Source organism: Ictidomys tridecemlineatus, chromosome 2, assembly GCF_052094955.1.
Source record: "Ictidomys tridecemlineatus isolate mIctTri1 chromosome 2, mIctTri1.hap1, whole genome shotgun sequence".
Lineage (NCBI taxonomy): Eukaryota > Metazoa > Chordata > Mammalia > Rodentia > Sciuridae > Ictidomys > Ictidomys tridecemlineatus.
The window spans coordinates 140,928,171-140,948,579 of NC_135478.1; the positions used below are offsets into that span (position 1 = coordinate 140,928,171).

The 20,409-nt window shown below is 32.6% G+C and overlaps 1 protein-coding gene across 2 annotated transcripts in view; it reads left to right on the forward strand.

Moving 5' to 3' along the window:
• The window catches only part of Dpy19l2 (dpy-19 like 2), an 80,279-nt gene that overhangs the window by 22,375 nt on the left and 37,495 nt on the right, over positions 1 to 20,409 (forward strand). For both annotated transcript variants that reach the window (XM_078039861.1, XM_078039860.1), the window contains exons 5-9: positions 3,000 to 3,120; positions 6,019 to 6,112; positions 8,234 to 8,291; positions 10,450 to 10,541; positions 13,006 to 13,105. In XM_078039861.1, coding sequence (XP_077895987.1) covers positions 3,000 to 3,120; positions 6,019 to 6,112; positions 8,234 to 8,291; positions 10,450 to 10,541; positions 13,006 to 13,105 — 465 coding nt within the window. The remainder of the gene's footprint in view (positions 1 to 2,999; positions 3,121 to 6,018; positions 6,113 to 8,233; positions 8,292 to 10,449; positions 10,542 to 13,005; positions 13,106 to 20,409) is intronic.

Consider the following 20,409-nt stretch of genomic DNA (forward strand, 5'->3'; position numbering starts at 1 on the left):
AATAGATGTCATTCTTTACATTTCAGGTCTGCTCTCTACTCTGCACTTTTTCAAGAATCTTATACTTGATTTACACATAATTCAAAGAAGTTTTAGTTGTAAAAAAGTAGGAAAAAGTACATCTATTCCATCTTCCCCAAAGTAAATATTTACATTACTTAAATGTCTATATATTGATTTTCCATTTTCATTCAGTTTAAATTATTTTTGGATTTCCCATGTTTTCTACTTTGATTCACTGGATATTTAGGTTGTGTTAATTTCCAAGTATTTGGAGTTTCCCAGATTTCTTTCTGTTTTTGATTTCTGCAAATTTTAAAATGTACTTTATAATAGTAACAATGTACAATATAGTCCTGCCTGAGATGTTAGTAGCAGTGTTCTGTGCCAGCTTTCTTTGCACTCCAGCTTACTCCTTAGAGGCACCACTCTGTATTTCCTCTGATGATTTTCTCTGATTGTTGTGTAAATGCAGAAGCCAAAGAGTTGAAAAACTTGTTTCCTATATCCTCAACTAAGGTTAATTTTTACTTAATCTGCATGTGTAACATGAGGATTTTGCTGATCCGTCTAACCCCCATTCTTCCAGTGTTCAATAATGATTGTTTTCAATTTTTGGATTACTTAATTATATAGTAATATCACTACTTATTGTTCCACTAATTTCTAGCAATACAGTTTTAGAGACATTTGCTGTTCTCTTTTTATTTATTCAACAATATTTATTGATGAATAATCACATTTTAGTTTATTCTTTAATGTTATGAAATAGCAATTATTATTACATTGTTTTTAAAACTTCAGAACATTATTAAGGATAGGCAATAGGAGATTGTTCTGAGTCATGTTTTCATGTTGCATAAATAGAAAATTGAGAAGATCTGGATTTATTGTCAGCTTGATGTAGTGCTATGATGTTGAGTTGTTTGCCCATTTGATGTTCATACTTTTTGTGTTCACAAAATTCTCATCTGAAGCTAAAAATTAAGCTTAGAAAAATTTGGAAATGGTAAAAGCATTTAATGTTCACTGTATGCCAGCATTTTACATATAAGCTCTATTCTTAACCTTTCTTGAAATTTGAAAGAGGACATGACAGAGGTGCAGAAGCCATAGAAACTATAGCTTGCAGTCAGAATTTGACTACAGTTCTGAACTTAAAGCCATGCTTTCGTTGGGCTCACTGGTGCACACCTTATTCCCAACCACTCAGGAAGCTAAGGAAGGATGATCTCAGTTTCCAGTCTGGGCAGCTAAGTGATATTGCTGTCTCAAAATAAAAAAATAAAAGAGGCTGGGAATGTAGGTCAGTGGTGAAGTGCCCCTGAGTTTGATCCATAGTACTGCTAAAAATAAAATAAAAGTGCACTCTCCCTTGTTTCAAAGTGTATCCACAGAAAAAAATGAATATAATTCTAGATTTAGTTCATATATTTAATGTGGTAATTTTTTATACATCTGATAAATTTGAGAGAATGGAAATAATAGATTTTGTCAGTGTCAGTTTTTTAAAATTTTCTTTTAGTAGTAGATAGACAGAATGCCTTTATTTTATTTGTTTATTTTTATGGAGTACTGAGAATCGAACCCAGTGCTTTGCACATGCTAGGCAAGTGTTCTGCCACTAAGCTACGGCCCCAGCCCTCAGTGTCAGTTTTTAAAAATAAAATTACAGAATTGTAATGTATAGTGATATATATTATGTGAATATCTATAATGTGATGCCATTATGTAGTATCAAGTGACTTCAGCTATGTGCTGCTTCTAATGCCCAGGGAGATGTCTGGAAGGATGAATACTAAAGTATTGATGTGTTAGTTCTACTTGATTCTTATTTTCTTTTTTTAACTCTTCTTTATTTTATTTTGGTCCCCACCCCAAAGGTCTCACATCCTTTTTTATAAAATCTTTATCGTTTTTTAAAAAATTTCTGATATCAACATTTTTTAATTTTTAATTTTTCTCCCCTCCTCCACATCGTTAGACTTTTAAAAGTGAATTGCAGATTGCAAAGAATTGGTTAATTTTCTGCTTGGCAAAAGTTTTAATGGGCACAGAAGCTATTATTCCATTTCATTCCAGTTTTTGATATATATAAATGGTTTCTATGAGTACTTAATAGACATAATAGGGGGATTCATTGTGACATATTTGCACATGCATATAACATGATTTGATCAGTCTCACTCCTTACTACCTCCCATGTTTCTTCTCCCCATCCTCTTTCTCTATTCTACTGTTCTCCCTTCTATTATTATTTTTAAATAGTACATTATAATTATATATAAAAGTGGGATTTACTGTGGTATATTTATACACAGACTTTGCATAATTTCTTTGATTTTATTCCTGAGTACATACTTCCCCTTCCCCTTTCCTTTTATTCACTGTCTTTATTCTGTCGGTCTTCTAATTTTGTGGGATCCTATTTTTATTTATTTTTTTCTCTCTCTAGTTTTCACATATGAAAGAAAAACCCTTAACTTTCTGAATATGGCTTATTTCACTTAGCATGATGTTCTCCAATCCCATCCATTTGCCAGCAAAGGACATAATTTCATTTTTATTTATAACTCAGTAGAACTCCACTATGTGTATATGACACATTTTTTTTATTCATTAATTTACTGCAGGGCTCTGTGGGCTCATTCTATAACTTGGCTATTGTGAATTGTGCTGCTATAAACTATGTTTTATATATTTTAATGAGGAAATAAATTCAGAGACCTAAATTAAATGTTATGAAATGTTCTGTAAAACTTAGTATTTTTATTAGTTTTATTTTAATTATATATTTTTAGACTTGATTTTATAGTTGATTATATAAATATTACATATATAATTTTAAAATGACTGTTTCCTAGATGCAATGGTTTAAATAAACTTGTGAAAATTTATAATGTCAAAGGTGACCATCGTAAATTGGTGCTTTGGAAGAATTATTATTTTAAGAGAGTATATTTTCTTCCATTCTCTCTTCTTGTTTTTATCTTTTATAGGTAATCATAGCCTACTGGTATCGCACATTCGTGGGAATAACGAATTTATTTGGGGTAGAAACTAAGACCTGCTGGAATGTCACCAGAGTAGAACCTCTTAACGAAGTTCAAAGCTGTGAAGGCATGTTTCTTCCTAAAATGCTGCTGTGCTGTCCTTGCTGTTTCCATAAACATCTCAGAGTGTTAGGACTCAATTACTGTAAACTACTGTGATTAATTTTTTTTCTCTAGAATACCTTAGAAATGTCTTACCCCAATAAGTATTTTACACTTTCAAGTAGATTTCTGAGAAGGCTCTGTATTTCCTTATTTGAGTATAAATACACTTCAATGTAAAGCAATCTTTTTTTCTTTTTTTGGGGGGGGGGTTGCTGGAGATTGAACCCAGGGGTGCTTAACTATGGAGCCACATCCCCAGCCAGTTTTTATATAGAGACAGGATACTGCTGGGTTACTTAGGACCTTGCCAAGTTGCTGAGGCTACCTTTGAATTCATGATCCTTCTGCATCATCTTCCACAGCCTTTGGGATTATAGGCATGAGCTACTGCATCTGGCCAGTGTAAAGCAATCTTGAGTAAAAATCAGTTTTCCATTTCAGAATGAGATAATACTGAAAAAAAAAGAGTGTTTCTGATGACTTCAGTATGTAAATGTTGAGGATAGATTAAACAATTCAACAATGCTAGTAATAGTTATTATATAACTTTAATTATGCACACATACTTACACATACAATATTTCTAATACAGTACTTGATTTTATTAGAAATATTGCTTTATTGTGTGTTTATATTCCATGAATAATTCTAAGTAAACTCTTTCTATGTATCTTCTACACTGGTGTCTTTGTCAAAGAAACATTTTTGGAATTTAAACAGTTTTTCAGGACATGTAAATAGTCATTTCTATTTAAGATACTTGTAATCTAGCACTTTTACAATCCAAGTCCCTAAAGACTTTAATTCAAAGTTATATACATCTACTTGCATAACATTTTTACAGTTGTTTTTTCTTTAGATTCTCCACAGAATGACTACTTGACTATATTTTACAAATGCATTTGTATAGTTGTATTTATATTTAACATTCAGCTCTTGAGATATAAAATAAATCTACATTTCCCTAATATTTTACTGATTCTTTTACATGACATTTATAAAATCTAAAACTAAACTGCTGTCTGAGGGAAAATTATATTTTTTATAACATAAAGGAATGGAGAAAATGCTTCATTAAATAAAAGTCTCAATGACTCAATCAATTAGAAGTATAACTTTTTCTGAGGGATGAAAAACCATCACCTTATATAGGAACACAAGAAATGCTTACTAAGTTCACAATAAGTAAACAGGTTATTGTTTGACACTTGGGACATAGCAATTGACTAGTGGACACGTGTCCTTGATCTCATAAACTGTATACTATTAGAGGGCTGTTAAGTGTTAGAACTGTGGTGAATATTACAAATGAGATAATAAGTTTGCTGAAGTTAGGAGTGAGAAATATTTCAAGAGAAATAGAGAGAAATGCTTCAAGAATAGGGACCAACATATTCAAAAGTCCAGAGGCAAGAGGGAACTGAAAGACTAGAAGTGGAACACAGAGATAGAGAAGAAAATTGGTGTGAAATGATGCTGGGAATTCATGCAAGGGTCAGATCATGATGGGCCAGATGCTGGTTAAGAATTTTGTACTTTATCCACTGAAGAACTTTAGTAGGTTCACATGTTAGACATGACTTTGACAGCTATATGGAAAGGCCATTAATATAAGGTACAGGTGGATTCAGTAAGGCCAGGTAAAAGAAGGCTGTGGTCTCAGCAAGCAATTGTAGAAAAATATTATGAAATCCTTGGATTTCAGAGAGATTCTGGAAGTAGAATAAACATGATTTGGCAGTTGATGGGAGAGAAGAGGGAGAATGAAGAGCCAAGTAACGCTACTTGGTTTGTAGCTTGAGTTCCTTTGAATGGTAGGAAACAAGAAAAGTATCAGGTTGAATCACTACATTTCATTGTGGATATATTTGTGGTAATTGAGAGACCTCAAAGTGGAGATGTCAAGTGGCTACCTGGATGTATAACATTAGGAATAAGAAGAGCATTGTGGGATAGACTTGGAGTCATCTCTATATAAATAATCATTGAGGTGAAGGAAGTGGAAGCAGATTGAGAAGAGAGCAAGTGACAGGCTAGGGTGGTCTAGCATTGAAGAGAGGTATGTAAAACCATAAAAGTTATTACAGTGGGCAGAAAGGAGTGGACAGGAATAAGAAGGAATCACATGGGCCAGACTTCAGATTTTAGATCCAACAAGTTGAGCACATCTTAGCAAGTAATTTTCTGTTCTGTTTTTTTAATATCAACACAGAATACTTCCATCCCAATAATCTTATAAATCTCATCTAAGAATTATATGAAATGATGATTATAAAACACACAAAGTGCTAGACATAAAACGAAATCTAACATACAAGATATGTTAATATTCTTGCTACATACAATAATTAATCAAATAACTGGATCATCTCATATAGGCTTAAGTTGCTCCTTGAGGTGGGGTACTATATTTATTCATCCCAGAGCTTGGCAAGAGACATGAATAGTATAACAAGATATGGCTTTTTTCTTGGAATTCATGAAGTGGTTCTGTAGAGAGTTGCAGACAAACTAGTGTGAAATTCCAACAAATCATCATAGTATAAGTGTGACTATAATAAAGCATAAATGTAATTACATAATACATTATAGAGGCTGGAAATGTAGCTTGGTGATAGAGTGTTTGCCTAGTACGCACTAGGCCCTAGGCTCCATTCCCCGTACTAAGGAAAGAAAAAAAAAAAAAAGAAACATGTACAAGGGTAAAGATTATTGTAACTATTAAAGAAAGCAGGTATTTGGAAAGTATATGCTTTCATCAGATTCATGAGCTCTTGATTACAAAGCACTAAGAAAAGTGTGCCCAATTGCTTTATAACATTTGTTCATTAAATACTGAATAATTTGTGTCTTTTCAAAGGATTGGGAGACCCCGCTTGCTTTTATGTTGCTGTGATTTTTATTTTAAATGGACTAATGATGGGATTATTCTTCGTATATGGTACATACCTGAGGTAAGACTACTGAATTAAAAGATCTTACAAAGAGATTATAAGGACTGGCTGATGTTTCTTGATTAAATGAAAAGGATAATTACTGAGGTTAATTAATTAGTAGAAGGAAAGTTTGTACATTCATTTGATTGTTTTCAGAGGCTTAACCATTATTAATACAACCAGAAACTGAAAATGTCACAGAAATATCTTTAAAGGCCTCTCTTTTATCTGTGTGGGGATTTTAAAAACTAACTTAAGATTTCTTAACAAAGTTTTTAATGAAAATGTCTCTAGTTTATGCATAAAATTACTATAGCATTAGAGGGGAACTCTGGTTGGCATTAATAGCAAAATTATTTCATATTTTAATCTCTGTAAATGTGAGATTAAGATAGCTATGGGAAAAAAAAACTATACATCACTTATGATGGACCCTTACATCGGTTAGCCTGTGCTTTTTGATAGAAGTACCACAGTTTTATTTGGAGTAGCAGTGGTCTCAGTCTCTGATGATAGTTGGAATTAATTATAACAATCATGTGTTTTGCCCTCACTCTCCATAGTTCTTGGGAGAGCCATATGAACTAACTTTTCTCAGGGGAAAATAGGGCAAAATCAGCCATGGTTTCAGCTAGTGTAGCATTGTCTTTGTCACAAAAGGACAAATTCAGCTGCCTCTTCTCTATTTTTTTCCTGCTTTTACTTAGTTATGATTCTTGGAGTTCCTGCAATCATCTTGTAACCAAGAAGAAAAGTCCATAAAAATAGCAAATATGTCTCTGTAAATTGCTTACAAAATTCTAGAATACCAAATACATTAATAGTCACTAGTCTTTAAGAAATACATAGATATAACCAATAGTGGCTATAAAAATGTCACCCAAACTGTGAAGAGACTAGGAATTATAGCATATGAGCAACAAAAGAAATAGAAATTTGGGGGAATTTTTGGCCACCCTCCCTCACTGGCATTAACTTGGAATGTAGATTATTTTTATTCTGTTAGTAATTAACCATAAAATGTTAACATGCACATCTAACTTGAAAGTCTAAAATGAACTGACATCTTTTCCCTTCTGATCAATCAATGTGAAGTATTTTAGGACAATATTTCAAAACAGCCTCTCACATCTTACATGTTAGTACCCTAGTTTAGTATTCCTATTACCTTTCCATAGCAGCTCATGTTATCATTGTTTTTGTTTTCAAATGTTTGATTCATTCACATGCTCCTAGTTCCTATTAGAATGAATCATCTGTTTCTCACACTGCTTCTTTCAACTTCTTCCTTTTTAAATTTCCTTTAGTTAGAGTCTGTCTATAGCAAATGATTCCCCATTAGTTTTCCTATTTTTGTTTTTGTTTTTTTCTTTGGTACCAAGGATTGAACTCAGGGGCACTCAACCACTGAGCCACATTCATCCCCAGGACCCACAGGATGATTGTGAGATCAAAGCCAGCCTCAGCAAAAGTGAGGTGCTAAGCAACTCAGAGATTCTGTCTCTAAATAAAATACAAAAAATAGGGCTGGGGATGTGGCTCAGTGGTCGAGTGCCTCTGAGTTCAATCCCTGGTACCCTCTGCCAAAAAGAAAAAAAAAAAAGAAAAAGAAAGAAAGAAATGGCTCTTAATCTTTGATGATTATTAGCCATCCTTGATCTGATGTTTGTATTCTGATTACTGCTTACTTCAGATTCAACAATAGAAAAATTGCAGTTACTTATACAATTTGAAATTACTATCAAATGAAGCTATTAGATTATTGTATCTTTCAGTCCCTTAAATCCAGTTTCAAAAGACAAAAATTTATCTCCATTTACATTTTTTTGAAGAATACAAACTCTGAAATGCTGACCTGTTTGTTAAAAAATAATCATGTTCAGACCTTATATCATCATTCAGAAAATATTTAAATATAATAAATTTTAAAATTTAGATTATTATATGTTTGTTTTGTCTCTTTATACATTCAAGGTTAAAACTTTGACTACCTGGGTATTTAAATTTTTTTTACAAGTAATGGCTTACTGTTATTATATTTTAAATACGGATAACCATGATTTAAAATTCTAACATAGTTTTGTGGAAAACTTGCTATACATAAATTGTAACTATGCTCTTTTTTTTTTTATAAAACAGTGGGACTCAGTTAGGAGGTCTAATTACAGTACTGTGCTTCTTTTTCAACCATGGAGAGGTTCGTTTTTAGAAAAAATTAGGGTCTGTATAGGAACAAAGAAATATCATTAAAACAATATGTAATTGCATATTATTTGTAATTTTGCAATATTTGTTGTAAGTTGATATTTTAATTGTGTTGATTTAAAGTTTTAAATCATTAGAACTAAATATATGAAATATCTTGCATGGGTTTTAGTAAATATTCACATATATTCTTTAGAAAAGAGGAAACACTATACTTGTCAAGTCAGGCACTTCACTTTACTTTTGTTTATTTCTGACGAATCTTTGGAAGTAGTTTTTTTTCCTCACCATACACATTATGGAACTGAATTTTAGAGAGATTAGTTTCTTATCCAAGATTCACTACCTGATGTAGCTGGGTTTCTCATTCTATATCTGAATTTCTCATTCTATATCTCATTCTAGATCCTCACTTTCCATTCTATTTATAAAGTATGTACTTAACTTTTAATTGTCATGAACACTGAACATAAGACCTGCTCTCCTAAAAAATTTTTAAGTATGTGACACAGCATTATTAATAAAATGTTGTACAACAGCAGAGCTATAGGACTAACTCATCTTGCATAACTGAAACCTTATGCCATTGCATATGTTCAAGGATGGAAGTGGCCTCAGGCCTGATGACATTCACTTGAGGCATTGCCACCCAACTGTCTCACTTCTTTCTATCATGTCATGGTCCCTTTTCAAACACAAATGCTAAATTCAAGATAGAAATTAGCTTACTAATTCATCCCAGAACAACATAAATTGCCTAAAAAAGAGCTCATAGAAACTTACTTGAAATATCATTGATTCAATTGACAAAATGTTGAGTATATATCATGTAACAAACTCCATTATATGCCAAAGATGTGGCAGTAAAAAAGAATCTTACTGCTAACTTTTGGAATGGCACAGATTACATAGGAGAAAAGTCTTTTTATCTGTTGTAAGTGGGTTAATAAGTTATATAAGGGAATAATAAAAATTGCACATAAAATGCTTCAAATATATTAACTTAAAGCAAACAAATGCCTTGTCATTCAGGTATCTGTTAACATAAAAAGCCTTTTACTTGAGTGTGACAGACAGCTGGTGGTATGAGTTGAGTTTGTGTGTGTGTGTATGTGCGCGTGCACACACGTTCATGTGTAGTGATGGGAATGAACCCAGGGCTTTGCATATGCCAGGCAAGCGCTCTGCCTTGCCTGAGCTACACTCTTAGCCCAAGTTGACTTTTTAAACATAATTAATCTTTGAAGGTTTACAATTTTGATTTCTTAGAAGAAGAACAATAAAAGACTCTTGCAAATTAAAAAGTTTAAATTCTTTCTAGAATTTCTTTTTTTTCGTTTTCATTTTTTTTAGTTGTGAAGCTGGGGATTGAACCCAGGGGCTTGTGCATGCAAAGCACTCCAGCCCTCAGAATCTTTGATAAATTTTTTTTTATAATTCTGACTCATACACCCATATGTCTTAGAAAGTGTTAAAGTATATATGAAAATTTAATGAATAATTTATTAAATGCATTAGTTTGAGAAAGACACCCCCAAATTTTCAAAATATGGATAATTACAAAGCTTATGTACATGTATGATTTAAGAAAATAATATAATTCCACATTCTATTAGTGTCTCTGTTTGATGAATATTAGTAATCAACATGTAAAAGATGTTTTTCAGTTTTTAAAATTTGCAGTAAACTCTTTTAAAGATGTATGTCATAAATTCAGTGGTAATCTTGGTATTTACAAATGCCCTAGGTGACATCTGTTTACATATTTTTTAGAGAGGTACACACCTCAAAGCCTGAAACTCCAGGATCAAGCCTGTAGGACTGGCACGTGGACCTGATCCAGGAGTCTCACAGTCCCTATCCTTACCCTCTTCTTTGGCCTTTGGGTTTCCTTGTGCTTGGTCTGAAGTATCTTTCACTGATTTCTAGAATAGGTAGTTAATCACTCTCTACTTAATGGCTGTGTGAAAGTGAGCTCCAAAACCTGAGAAGCTCTGCTAGTGTCATCTCAGTTGTTTTTCTTAGACACAGAAATAGGATCTAGTGAGCCTAGTATTAAAATTAGTTAAGTGAGCCAACCCTTAAGTTTTAAATTAATAATGTTTGTTGTAATGGAACATGACATAAATTGAGCATTTTACTGATTTCAGGCTACCCGTGTAATGTGGACACCACCTCTCCGTGAAAGTTTTTCATATCCATTCCTTGTTCTTCAGATGTATATTTTAACTATGATTCTCAGGTAATTTTCATTTATACAAGAAAATGAAATAAATTCTAACTTATGTTTATAAAAATTTACTCAATATATTGAATTGTAATTACCAAATATAGGTGATTTTTTAAAAGTTTTTTAAAGAGCTGGGTGTGGTGGTACATGCTTGTAATCCCAGCAGCTCAGGAGGCTGAGGCAGGAAGATCACAAATTCAAAGCCAGCTTAAGCAAAAGCAAGGCACTAGGCAACTCAGTGAGACTCTGTCTCTTAATAAAATACAAAAAAAAAAAAATAAGGCTGGGGATGTGGTTCAGTGGTCAAGTGCCCCTGAGTTCAATCCCCAGTACTTCTCCCTGCCCAAAATAAAAATAAATGAATGAATAAATAAATAAATAAAATGAGCATAGAGTTAAGATGATAACCTAAAAATTACTATGTAAAAATTAATCTCAATTTAAGAGTTTAGGCTACAGGTTTTAGAGTAATACATTATATCTTCATAGATCAAAATCTATGTGTTTATATATAGTTTGCAAAGACTAAATTTTTGTATTCTGACCCATCTTTTTTCCAATATGTGGTCTTGATGGAGCATTAATATAGGTGCCATGAAAAATGTGCTCTGTGTACAAATTTGGGAAATATTGTGTTACATAAAGATTATGTGTTCTCTCTCTCTCTCTCTCTCTCTCTCTATATATATATATATATATATATATATATATATATATATATATATATATATATATCCTCCCCTATTTCTTAATGGTGTTTCTAGCAATCACCCAGTGCCATCTCAGCTGTTTTTCTTAGACACAGTTTTGGCTGGGATTAAGTTTAGAAGCATTTCAGAAATTTAAGAGGTCTGAGAAACAATATAAAATTAGTAGCAGAGTACTATAAATAACTGTCATAGGAATAAGTTTGATAGAATGTTAGTGTGAGATCTCACTGAATGAAATAATGATCACTCCAAACTCTGAGGGAGCCTTATTTTGCTTCATTTTCGAATCCCTGGCAGTTTCCATCTTATATGAAAATCATCTGTGTACATATATCTTCTTTCTTTCTTAAAAGTATAAATTTATGAATCATGTTTACACAAATGTCTGCATCTACACATATGTATGTGTGTGATATATATATATATATATATATATATATATATATATATATATATACACACACACATATATACACACACATTTTAAAGTATACCCAAGCACAGACTGTGCCATACTGTGCTTTAACCACAGAGCACTTAGCATATTCCCATGCAAATATTTAAGGCCTTATATGATTGCTGATTAAATGAAGGCAACTAATACATCCAGATGTGCTTACAAATCTTGAGAGAGAACAGACTAACCCCTGATGTGTCACATCCCTGACAAGTTTATCTTGGTGTTGAATTTGTCTTTGGAAGTCTGCTTCCTATATACAGATTTGTATGGGTTTGTTTGGTACATCACCTCCTCTGAAAGATTATAGTGAAGGAAACCACTAGTACCTCTGCCAACCCTTACCAGTTAAATTACCAGGAAGATTTATTGAAATTATATTAATCTGGCCAGACAGGGGTTCCTGGATTGAAATGTCCTACTTAGATATTTTGAAATTACTCTTGAAGGCATGTACTATATTCTACACCTTAGTAAAAAATGATTTTGCTTGATAAAATGCAAGATCACCAAGTGCTTAATGAATATTTTGTGATAATATTACTGACATTATGTTTTAAATGCTGTTTTTGAAAAGTTATCTACTTTTATATAAGGATTTGTCAAAACCCAGTACAGCTTTTACAAAAGGAACTGTTGCTGTTTTATTATTTACATAAAATATATGTATTTCTTTTATCAGATTCTTAAATATACTCAACTTTCATGTGATAAAAGGAGTTGGTTACCAATGTGTTTTAGTATTGCAGAACAGACAATTTAAACTTCAGCCATAATGATTTAACTACATTCTGGAACTATTTTTAATTTGTTCTTTTAATTTTTTTTGCCTTAAAATGTTTCCATAGTTGTTAACTTATTTCCTCATTAGCACTTATAATTTTCCTCATTATTTTCTGAAACATAAAAATAGTAGTATATAAACATTACATCTATGCATATAAGAAAAAAATTGTGAGGCATGCCAGATTATTGTCATGTCCTATCTCTGACCTTCCCTGGGATATTAAATTCTGAATTTAAGGCATATTAACAGGGAAATAAACTTTTATATTTAAAATATTTTATCTAATTATAAATTTTGCAATATTGTTCCTAAAACTCTTTAATTATAGTTGTTCTACACTGGGCATTTTCTAGGCATTTTTAGTTCTTTTTAGTAAACTGAGTTCCAAAGTTAGCTGTTTTTTCAAAGGTAAGGGGATCATTTAGATTTTATTATTTTGCAAGTAGTCTTTTTCTTTATTTTTTTAAAAATGATTGACTATGTTCGGGCAAGACTTACTGGTATCATTTCTTTCCATTTAAGGACCTCACACAATAACGGAAAACATTTCATTGCACTCTGTGCTTCCAATATTGCTTTTATGCTTCCCTGGCAATTTGCTCAGTTTATACTTTTTACACAGGTAAGATGATTTTAAGCTAATTTAAATTAAATGTAACATTTTTTTTCTGTAGAAATTTTAACATGTGATTATATTTATTCCCTGAAAGACTTTTAAAATATAAATAATTATAACTGTATAATAAATGCATAACTTACAATGATTTAATTACACATTCTATTAGCGTATTGGTTAGTTTGATGAATATTAGTGATGAACATGTAAATGACTTATTATTTAACAAATTTTCTTTTTGGTTGCTGAGATAACATCTATCTACCTGTGTATTTTTCTTTTGCCTTACAACTCATTTTGGTGCCACATCACAAGATAGCTAAGTCTTTCCTGCTCTTTATGATCTACTTCTAGTGTAGGGTTTCTACTTCTAGGGTAGCTGAATTCTGGCCATTTTGTCTGAAGAGCAGAATTTGAGTAGGAACCATTTCTCAGAGCTTTTATCATGATATCACTTACAGGAATTGAGATATCCTGTTTCCCAAATCTAAGTAACTAATGGCTAGAAACTGAAATGGGTAGAGAAAATAAAAGAACAGTTCTGATGAAATTTCATACTAGGATTTCCATTAGGTTTCCTTTCCACCTAACAAACACTGATAATAACAATATTCTGTAAATTGAAAGTGAAAAATTCTACAAAGAGGCCTCATGCTGCCAATTGTCCACAAAAAGTGCAATTATAACCTCAAGTCAATTGACATTACATGTTTAAAGAATGTTTCAAGTATTTCCACTGCTATACTTCCTTACACAGAAATTACCCTCTGGTTTTCATTTTTTTGCACATGCCAACATAATGGAATATATTCTTAATAAGCAACATTTCATTGTCAGCAAATTCATTAATCCAGTGGGACTGATGAAACTTTTTTTTTATTGATTGTTCAAAACATTACAAAGCTCATGATATATCATCTTTCATACATTTGACTCAATTGGGTTTTTAACTCCCATTTTTACCCCAAATACAGATTGCAGAATCACATCTGTTACATACTCACATTTTTACATAATGGCATATTAGTGACTGTTGTATTCTGCTACCTTTCCTATCCTCTACATGAAACTTTTTAAGAAACTCTTTGGGTAGGTTTGAATCCCTTAGTGTTTTCCTATGCACTCAGGATATCTGAGGCTTTTATTTTTTTAACTAATGTGTAGAGTTTTGTTTCTTCATGCTAATGAAATAATTCATATGTTTTTCTGGAAATATTCTTCTCTATTGTGTTTTTCTTAGATTAAGGCTAAAATTAGTCCATGTCTCCAACCCACATAGTCTGAGAAATGAGAGTTATGGATTAAAAGTTTCCTTTTTTCAAAGGAAAATGTTATGAAAGACAATCATATAGATGTAGAATATTGAGAATGGTAAGACCATAGATGTTATCATTCTAAGACACTGAGAAACTGTGATTTAGTTCTGGCAACTAAGTATTCTATATTATATTTTATTGGGGAATTCCAGGCATGTAGGAGTGATTGTTATGACTAAGGAAAGAGAAAGGAATAGTTGCAGAAAAGAAACTGTAAAATCAGAAATGATAGAAATGTGAATTATTTTCAAAGAAGAGAGTGTTGATATTTTATACAAAACTAGTTTTCAATTTCATTTTCACTCACTATATAGCTGATTCTTTGGAGTACAAAATTAGGTCACATCTTTTTGAATATTTAAATGTGACTTCATGACCCCATCCTGTTTAAAACAAGAATGTCTACTACTCTCTTTGAAGTTACTCCTTCTACTGTCAACCATTTATGTAGGCAAGGATCAATAGTAGATGTTCTATCCTTACTCCTGGCCCAGAAATTCGGCTGCTTGAATCTGGAGGATTCGTCACTATCAGGGATTCTGTGTACTTTGGCAGATGCCACCACACTGCTGTTACAAAGCACTTTCCTCTTCTGCATGAGAACTTTCTAGCATGATGTTACTAGGCACATTGTTTGATGACTGCCTAATTGCACTAAGTTGGGAAGAATCTTAAGTGAACAAAGACTACCTGAGCTTTCTTGAGTAAGGAGGCTCTTTTAATGGCATTTCCCTTTTGGAGGCTCCTGTAGGCCAGGTGGCTCCTACATCTACCTAATGTGTATCTCATTCTTTGCTTCTGAGATGTAACCTGGGGGTAAGGCTGCTGTTTGGACTTCTGTGAGTTCTTTCTCTAAAGAGAAATGTCTGGCAAGTTAAATTTTCTGTCCTAAAGCTTTCCTAGTGATTTGAAGAAGACCCGTTGGTGGGCATGGAAAGAAAAAAACTCAATGTAACTTCTTAAAGACAAAAAGCTTTGGAACAGCCATATATTCTGGGTGCTTCATAATAAAATGGACCAGGATTCCCTGTTTACCCTTGTGAATGGCCCAACTCTTTTCAAGGGGAATGCAGCCATTCTGTCTCATAGCACACTGGAATTGCTAAAATATCTGAGTCAAGTCAAAGGTGGTTCAGCATCACCCACACGCCCTTTGTAGAACTAGCCTTTGACTAGGATAGGATCTGGGACTTTAGTGTTAAGTGAGCTCATAAGTTCAGAGTCTTCCAGCCCATACTCTTTGTGTGTTTTACAAGTTCTTGGGGTTCTATCTTGCTAGCTTAACTAAGTTAAAATTGCACTAGGTTTTCAGAGATGTTCAAATATTTGTATATTTCAGAAAAAGGTTTCCACTTGGGGAAACTCCTGGTTCCTATATGACATGTTTCCCAGTTCCTCCCTCTTCATTGAACTTCAAATCTCACACATCAAGAGTCTCAGTAATGATAGTCTTTTTTAAGTGAAGGAAACCTTCTGCTCAAAAAAACAGTGTGTACCTGTTTGATCTATAATAACTGAAAGAAGCTACCAAAATATCCCCATCCCTGAGAGGATTTGATGTTCCTTCTGCTGGAAGTAGATGCAGCTTTTCTTATTAAAAATATCAACCTCCCTCTCTACAAATTTATAATGATTTGAAGATTACATATACTTGTAAAAAACTAATTAATCTATTACTTAGTTGCTTTCCTACATAGGAATCTATGTGTTACATTTTTCAGAATTAGTAAATTTTTTCCTCACCAGGTTGATCTTTCTATTGCTCTTTCTATTGACACCTACAACTATTTTATCAAATAAACTGTATTCAAACAGCAAGCAAACAGAAAGCAACTTTGTCCCAATGCCCCTTAAAACCTGCTTTCTGGGCTGCTGCTTTTTAGGTGAAATCTCAGGGGATTCTATATGTTTTCCTTTCCTTTAGGCTGAAGAAAAGTATCACTTTATTAAATAAAAAATTCAAAATTCTTAAATGATGTGTCTTCAAACAAACAACATGATATACACTTTCACTTATTTAATTTCTTATTCAGTTTCTTTCAATAATGCTTCATAGTTTTTTTTTCTTAGACTTGTCCCCAGGAATTTCTATTTCTCATGCATTTAAGAAATGGTGTATTTTAAACTTAAATGTATAGTTCTAGTTAATTTTGTTAATTATTAAAATATTCTAGCATGATTTTTGTATGCTTATTTCAATTAATAGAGGGGGTGTGTGTTAAAATCCTATGGTAGATTTGTCTATATCTCTTTTAGTTCTGTAAAGTGTTAAACATTTTGATACATTATTATTATGTACATAATTATCATATATTACTTTCAATAAAGTGCCTATTTATTGGTAATGGTATTTTTGCCTTAAAGCTTATATTTCTATTATAATAGAACCATATCACCTTTCTTTTAGTGTTTATATTGATCTTTCACCATTTTTTTATGTTCAAATTTTTCTGCATCTTTACATTTTAGGTGTTTTATAAGCTGTAATTCGTTTTTTAAAAATCTAGTTAAATAATACTTTAATTGTGTTATTCAGTCCATTGATGATGATGTAATTATTGATAATTAATTTTATCATCTTTCTAAGGCATTTTCTTTGTATTTGCCCCATTTGCTATGTGATATTTATACACCTCTTTCCCATCTGGCCAGCTGAATGACTAAACGAATAAACACATTCCTACTGTGTTTATTCGTTTAGTGATACTATTTTTCACTCTTTTAAAGATGACCTTAGAAATTAAAGCATTTATTTTTGAGTTACAGTATAAATTAATACTATCACTTCTTCCCAAATAATACAAGCACCTTAAAACACTTTAAATCAATTTATTTTCCTTCTGGATTAAATGCCATTTGTTTTTTGCTAGGTGTGTATGTCTGTGTATATTTGCATATATATATGCATATATGTATGCTATATGTGTTTACATGTATACACACATACTTAGTTATTTTTAAACCTCATAGCATCTGTATTTTTTTATATAATTAACTTTTATAAGATTAAGTAGATTTTTCACGTGTTTATTTCCCTCTTGAATGCTTTCTGTCTCCAAGCTTCCATAGAGGATCTTTTTGCTGTCCAAAGAGCACTCATTAGTATTTTCCTTTAGTGTGAACCTGTTGGTGACAGTTTTTGCATTCTTGTATGAGAATGTTCAATTTGCCTTCTTTCTTAAAGGTAATTATCTCTGGTATAGAACTCAAGGTTGGGAATTTTTAAAATTTATTTTCTCAGTGTTGTGAAAATATCATCCCATTATCTTCTGATTCATTTCTGTTAAGAGGTTAGTTATAAATCTTGTTTTTGAGGGCATTCTCAGTCTTCCCACCTCATACCTACTTCATCCCACCCCACACAACCATATATTATATTCTATAATTATAGGGGATATATCATTATATTCTATAATGATATATCCCCTATAATTAGCATCTTGCATTAATATAGTACATTAGTTAGAACTAATAGACTAAAATTTGTATTTTATTACTAAAGGTCACAATTTATATTAAGGTTCTCTTTCTCCATTATACAGTTCTATGAGATTTGACAAATGCGTAATGATATGTATCCACCATTATAGTATTGTTTTAGTTATATTTTTCACTGCTGTGACTAAAAGACCTGACATCAACAATTTTGGAGGAGGAAAAGTTTATTTGGGGTTCATGGTTTCAGAGGTCGCAGTCCACAGACAGCTAGCTCCATTCCTCAGGGCTCAAGGTGAGGCAGAACATCATGGCAGAAGAGTATAGCAGAGGGAAGTTGCCCACATGTTGATCACAACATGGAGAGAGGTACAAGATACACTTGCCAGATACAAAATATATACCCCAAAAGTATGCCACCCAATGACCCACCTCCTCCAGCCACACCTTACCCACCTTCAGTTACCACTCAATTAAACTCATCAGGAAACTCATTCGTTTGGCTTTCGTAACCCAATTATTTGACCTCTAAACCCTCTTGTGTTGTCTCACGCATGAGCTTTTGGGGGACACATTACATTCAAACTATAACAAATATATAAAATATTTTCAACATTCTAAAAAAATTCCTCGTGCTTCACTTATTCAACCCTACAGCCCTATCTACAACACCTGGCAATGACTTTAACTGTATAATTTTACTTTTTTATAAGTCATATGATTGGAATTATACATTATGTAGTCTTTTCATACTGGCTTATTTTACTTAGCAATATGCCTTTAAGATTCCTCTATGTCTTTTCATGGCTTGATTGCTCATTTTTATTGCCGAATAATATTTAAATATATAATTGTACCATAATTGGTTTATCCATTCACCTATTGAAGGACATTATGGTTGCTTCTAGGCTTTGGTGATTATGAATAAAGCTATCATAAACATTTGTGTTCAGGTTTTTGAGTGGACATAAGTTTTCAAATGTTGGGTATGTATCCAGGCAAGCAATTACTGGATTGTGGGGTAAGGTTATGTTTAACTTTGTAAGAAATTGCTGATTCTATAAGTTTTGGGATATTAGCCATTCTGTCCTAATCATTTGTTATGGTTTAGGTATAAGGTGCCCCCAAAAAGCTCGTGTGGGGACTTGGGTGTACCTCAGTGATAGAGCGCTTGCCTAGCATGTGTGAGGCTACTGGGTTCAATCCCCAGTACCCACAGAAAAAATAGATAAATAAAAGTATTGTGTCCATCTCCAACTAAAAACATTTTTTAAAAAGGCTCACAAATGTGTAAGAATTTTCAAAGGTAAAGTGATTAGATTATGAGAAGTGTAACCTACCTTGGATTAATTCACTGATATGGATTAACTTGGTGGTAACTGTAGGGTGTGGCTGGAGGCAGTAGGTCACTGGGGGTTTGCCTTTAGGGTTTGTATTTTGTCTCTGGTGAGCAGAGCTCTGTTTCTGCTTCCTGGTTGCCAGGTCCCAAGCTGTTTTCCTCCTGAATGTCCTTCCTCCATGATGTTCTGCCTCACCTTGGTCCCAGAGCTATGGAGTTGACTGTCTGAACTGAGACTTCTACAACTAGGAGCTCCAAAATAAACTTTTCTTCCTTTAAATTGTTCTTGTCATATATATTGGTCACAGCAATGCACAAGCTGATTAAAGCAACAGTGATATCTCTTTATTGTTTGAATTTCAATTCTCTAATGGCATACAATGTTGAGTATCTTTATATGTGCTTATTTACCTTGTTTTCTGGTGAGGTGTTTCTTCAAAAGGTGTTTTGCCCATTTTTAATTAGGTTGTTTGTTTTCTTGCTTAGTTTTGGGAGTTCTTTGTGTATTTTGGAATTCTGCTATTTGAATTGTATATGTTTCGCAAAGATTTTCTCTGTCTCTAGCTTATTATTTAATTTTCTTAATAGTGTCTTTTGTAGAGCAGAAGTTTTTAGCTTAATGAAATTCAGTTTACAATTTTTTCTTTCATGGGATATTGGCTTTGGTGTTATATTTAAAAACTCATCATCAAACCCAAGGTCCACCTAAATTTTCTCCCGTATCTTCAGTTTTATAGTTTTGATTCATACCTTCAGGTTTAAAATCCACTTTAAGCTAATTTTTTGATGTAAGGTCCCTATCTAGAATCCTTTTCTTTGCATTTGAATGTACAGTTATTCCAGTACCATTTGCTGAAAAGACTATCTTTTCTCCTCAAAGTTTAGCTACCTGCCTTTGTGTGTGTTTATTTCTAGACTCTGTATTTTGTTCCATCGATCAATTTGATATTCAATCTTGATTTATAGTATAGCTTTATAGTATGTTAATTTCCAGTTGCTCTTACGAGTTTTCTCTTTGCTATTGTTCTTGTGCAGCTTTTAAAATGATATGCCTATGTCCTCAGGATTTTGTGGAGGTTTGTTTTGTATTGTTTTTGTTTTTATTCTTCCTTGGGAATTTGTGATACTTCACAAATCATTGCTTGATATTGCCTATAAATTTGGGGGAAGCTCCTTGCTATAATTCCTTTAAATATAGCTTCTACCTAATTTCCTCCTCT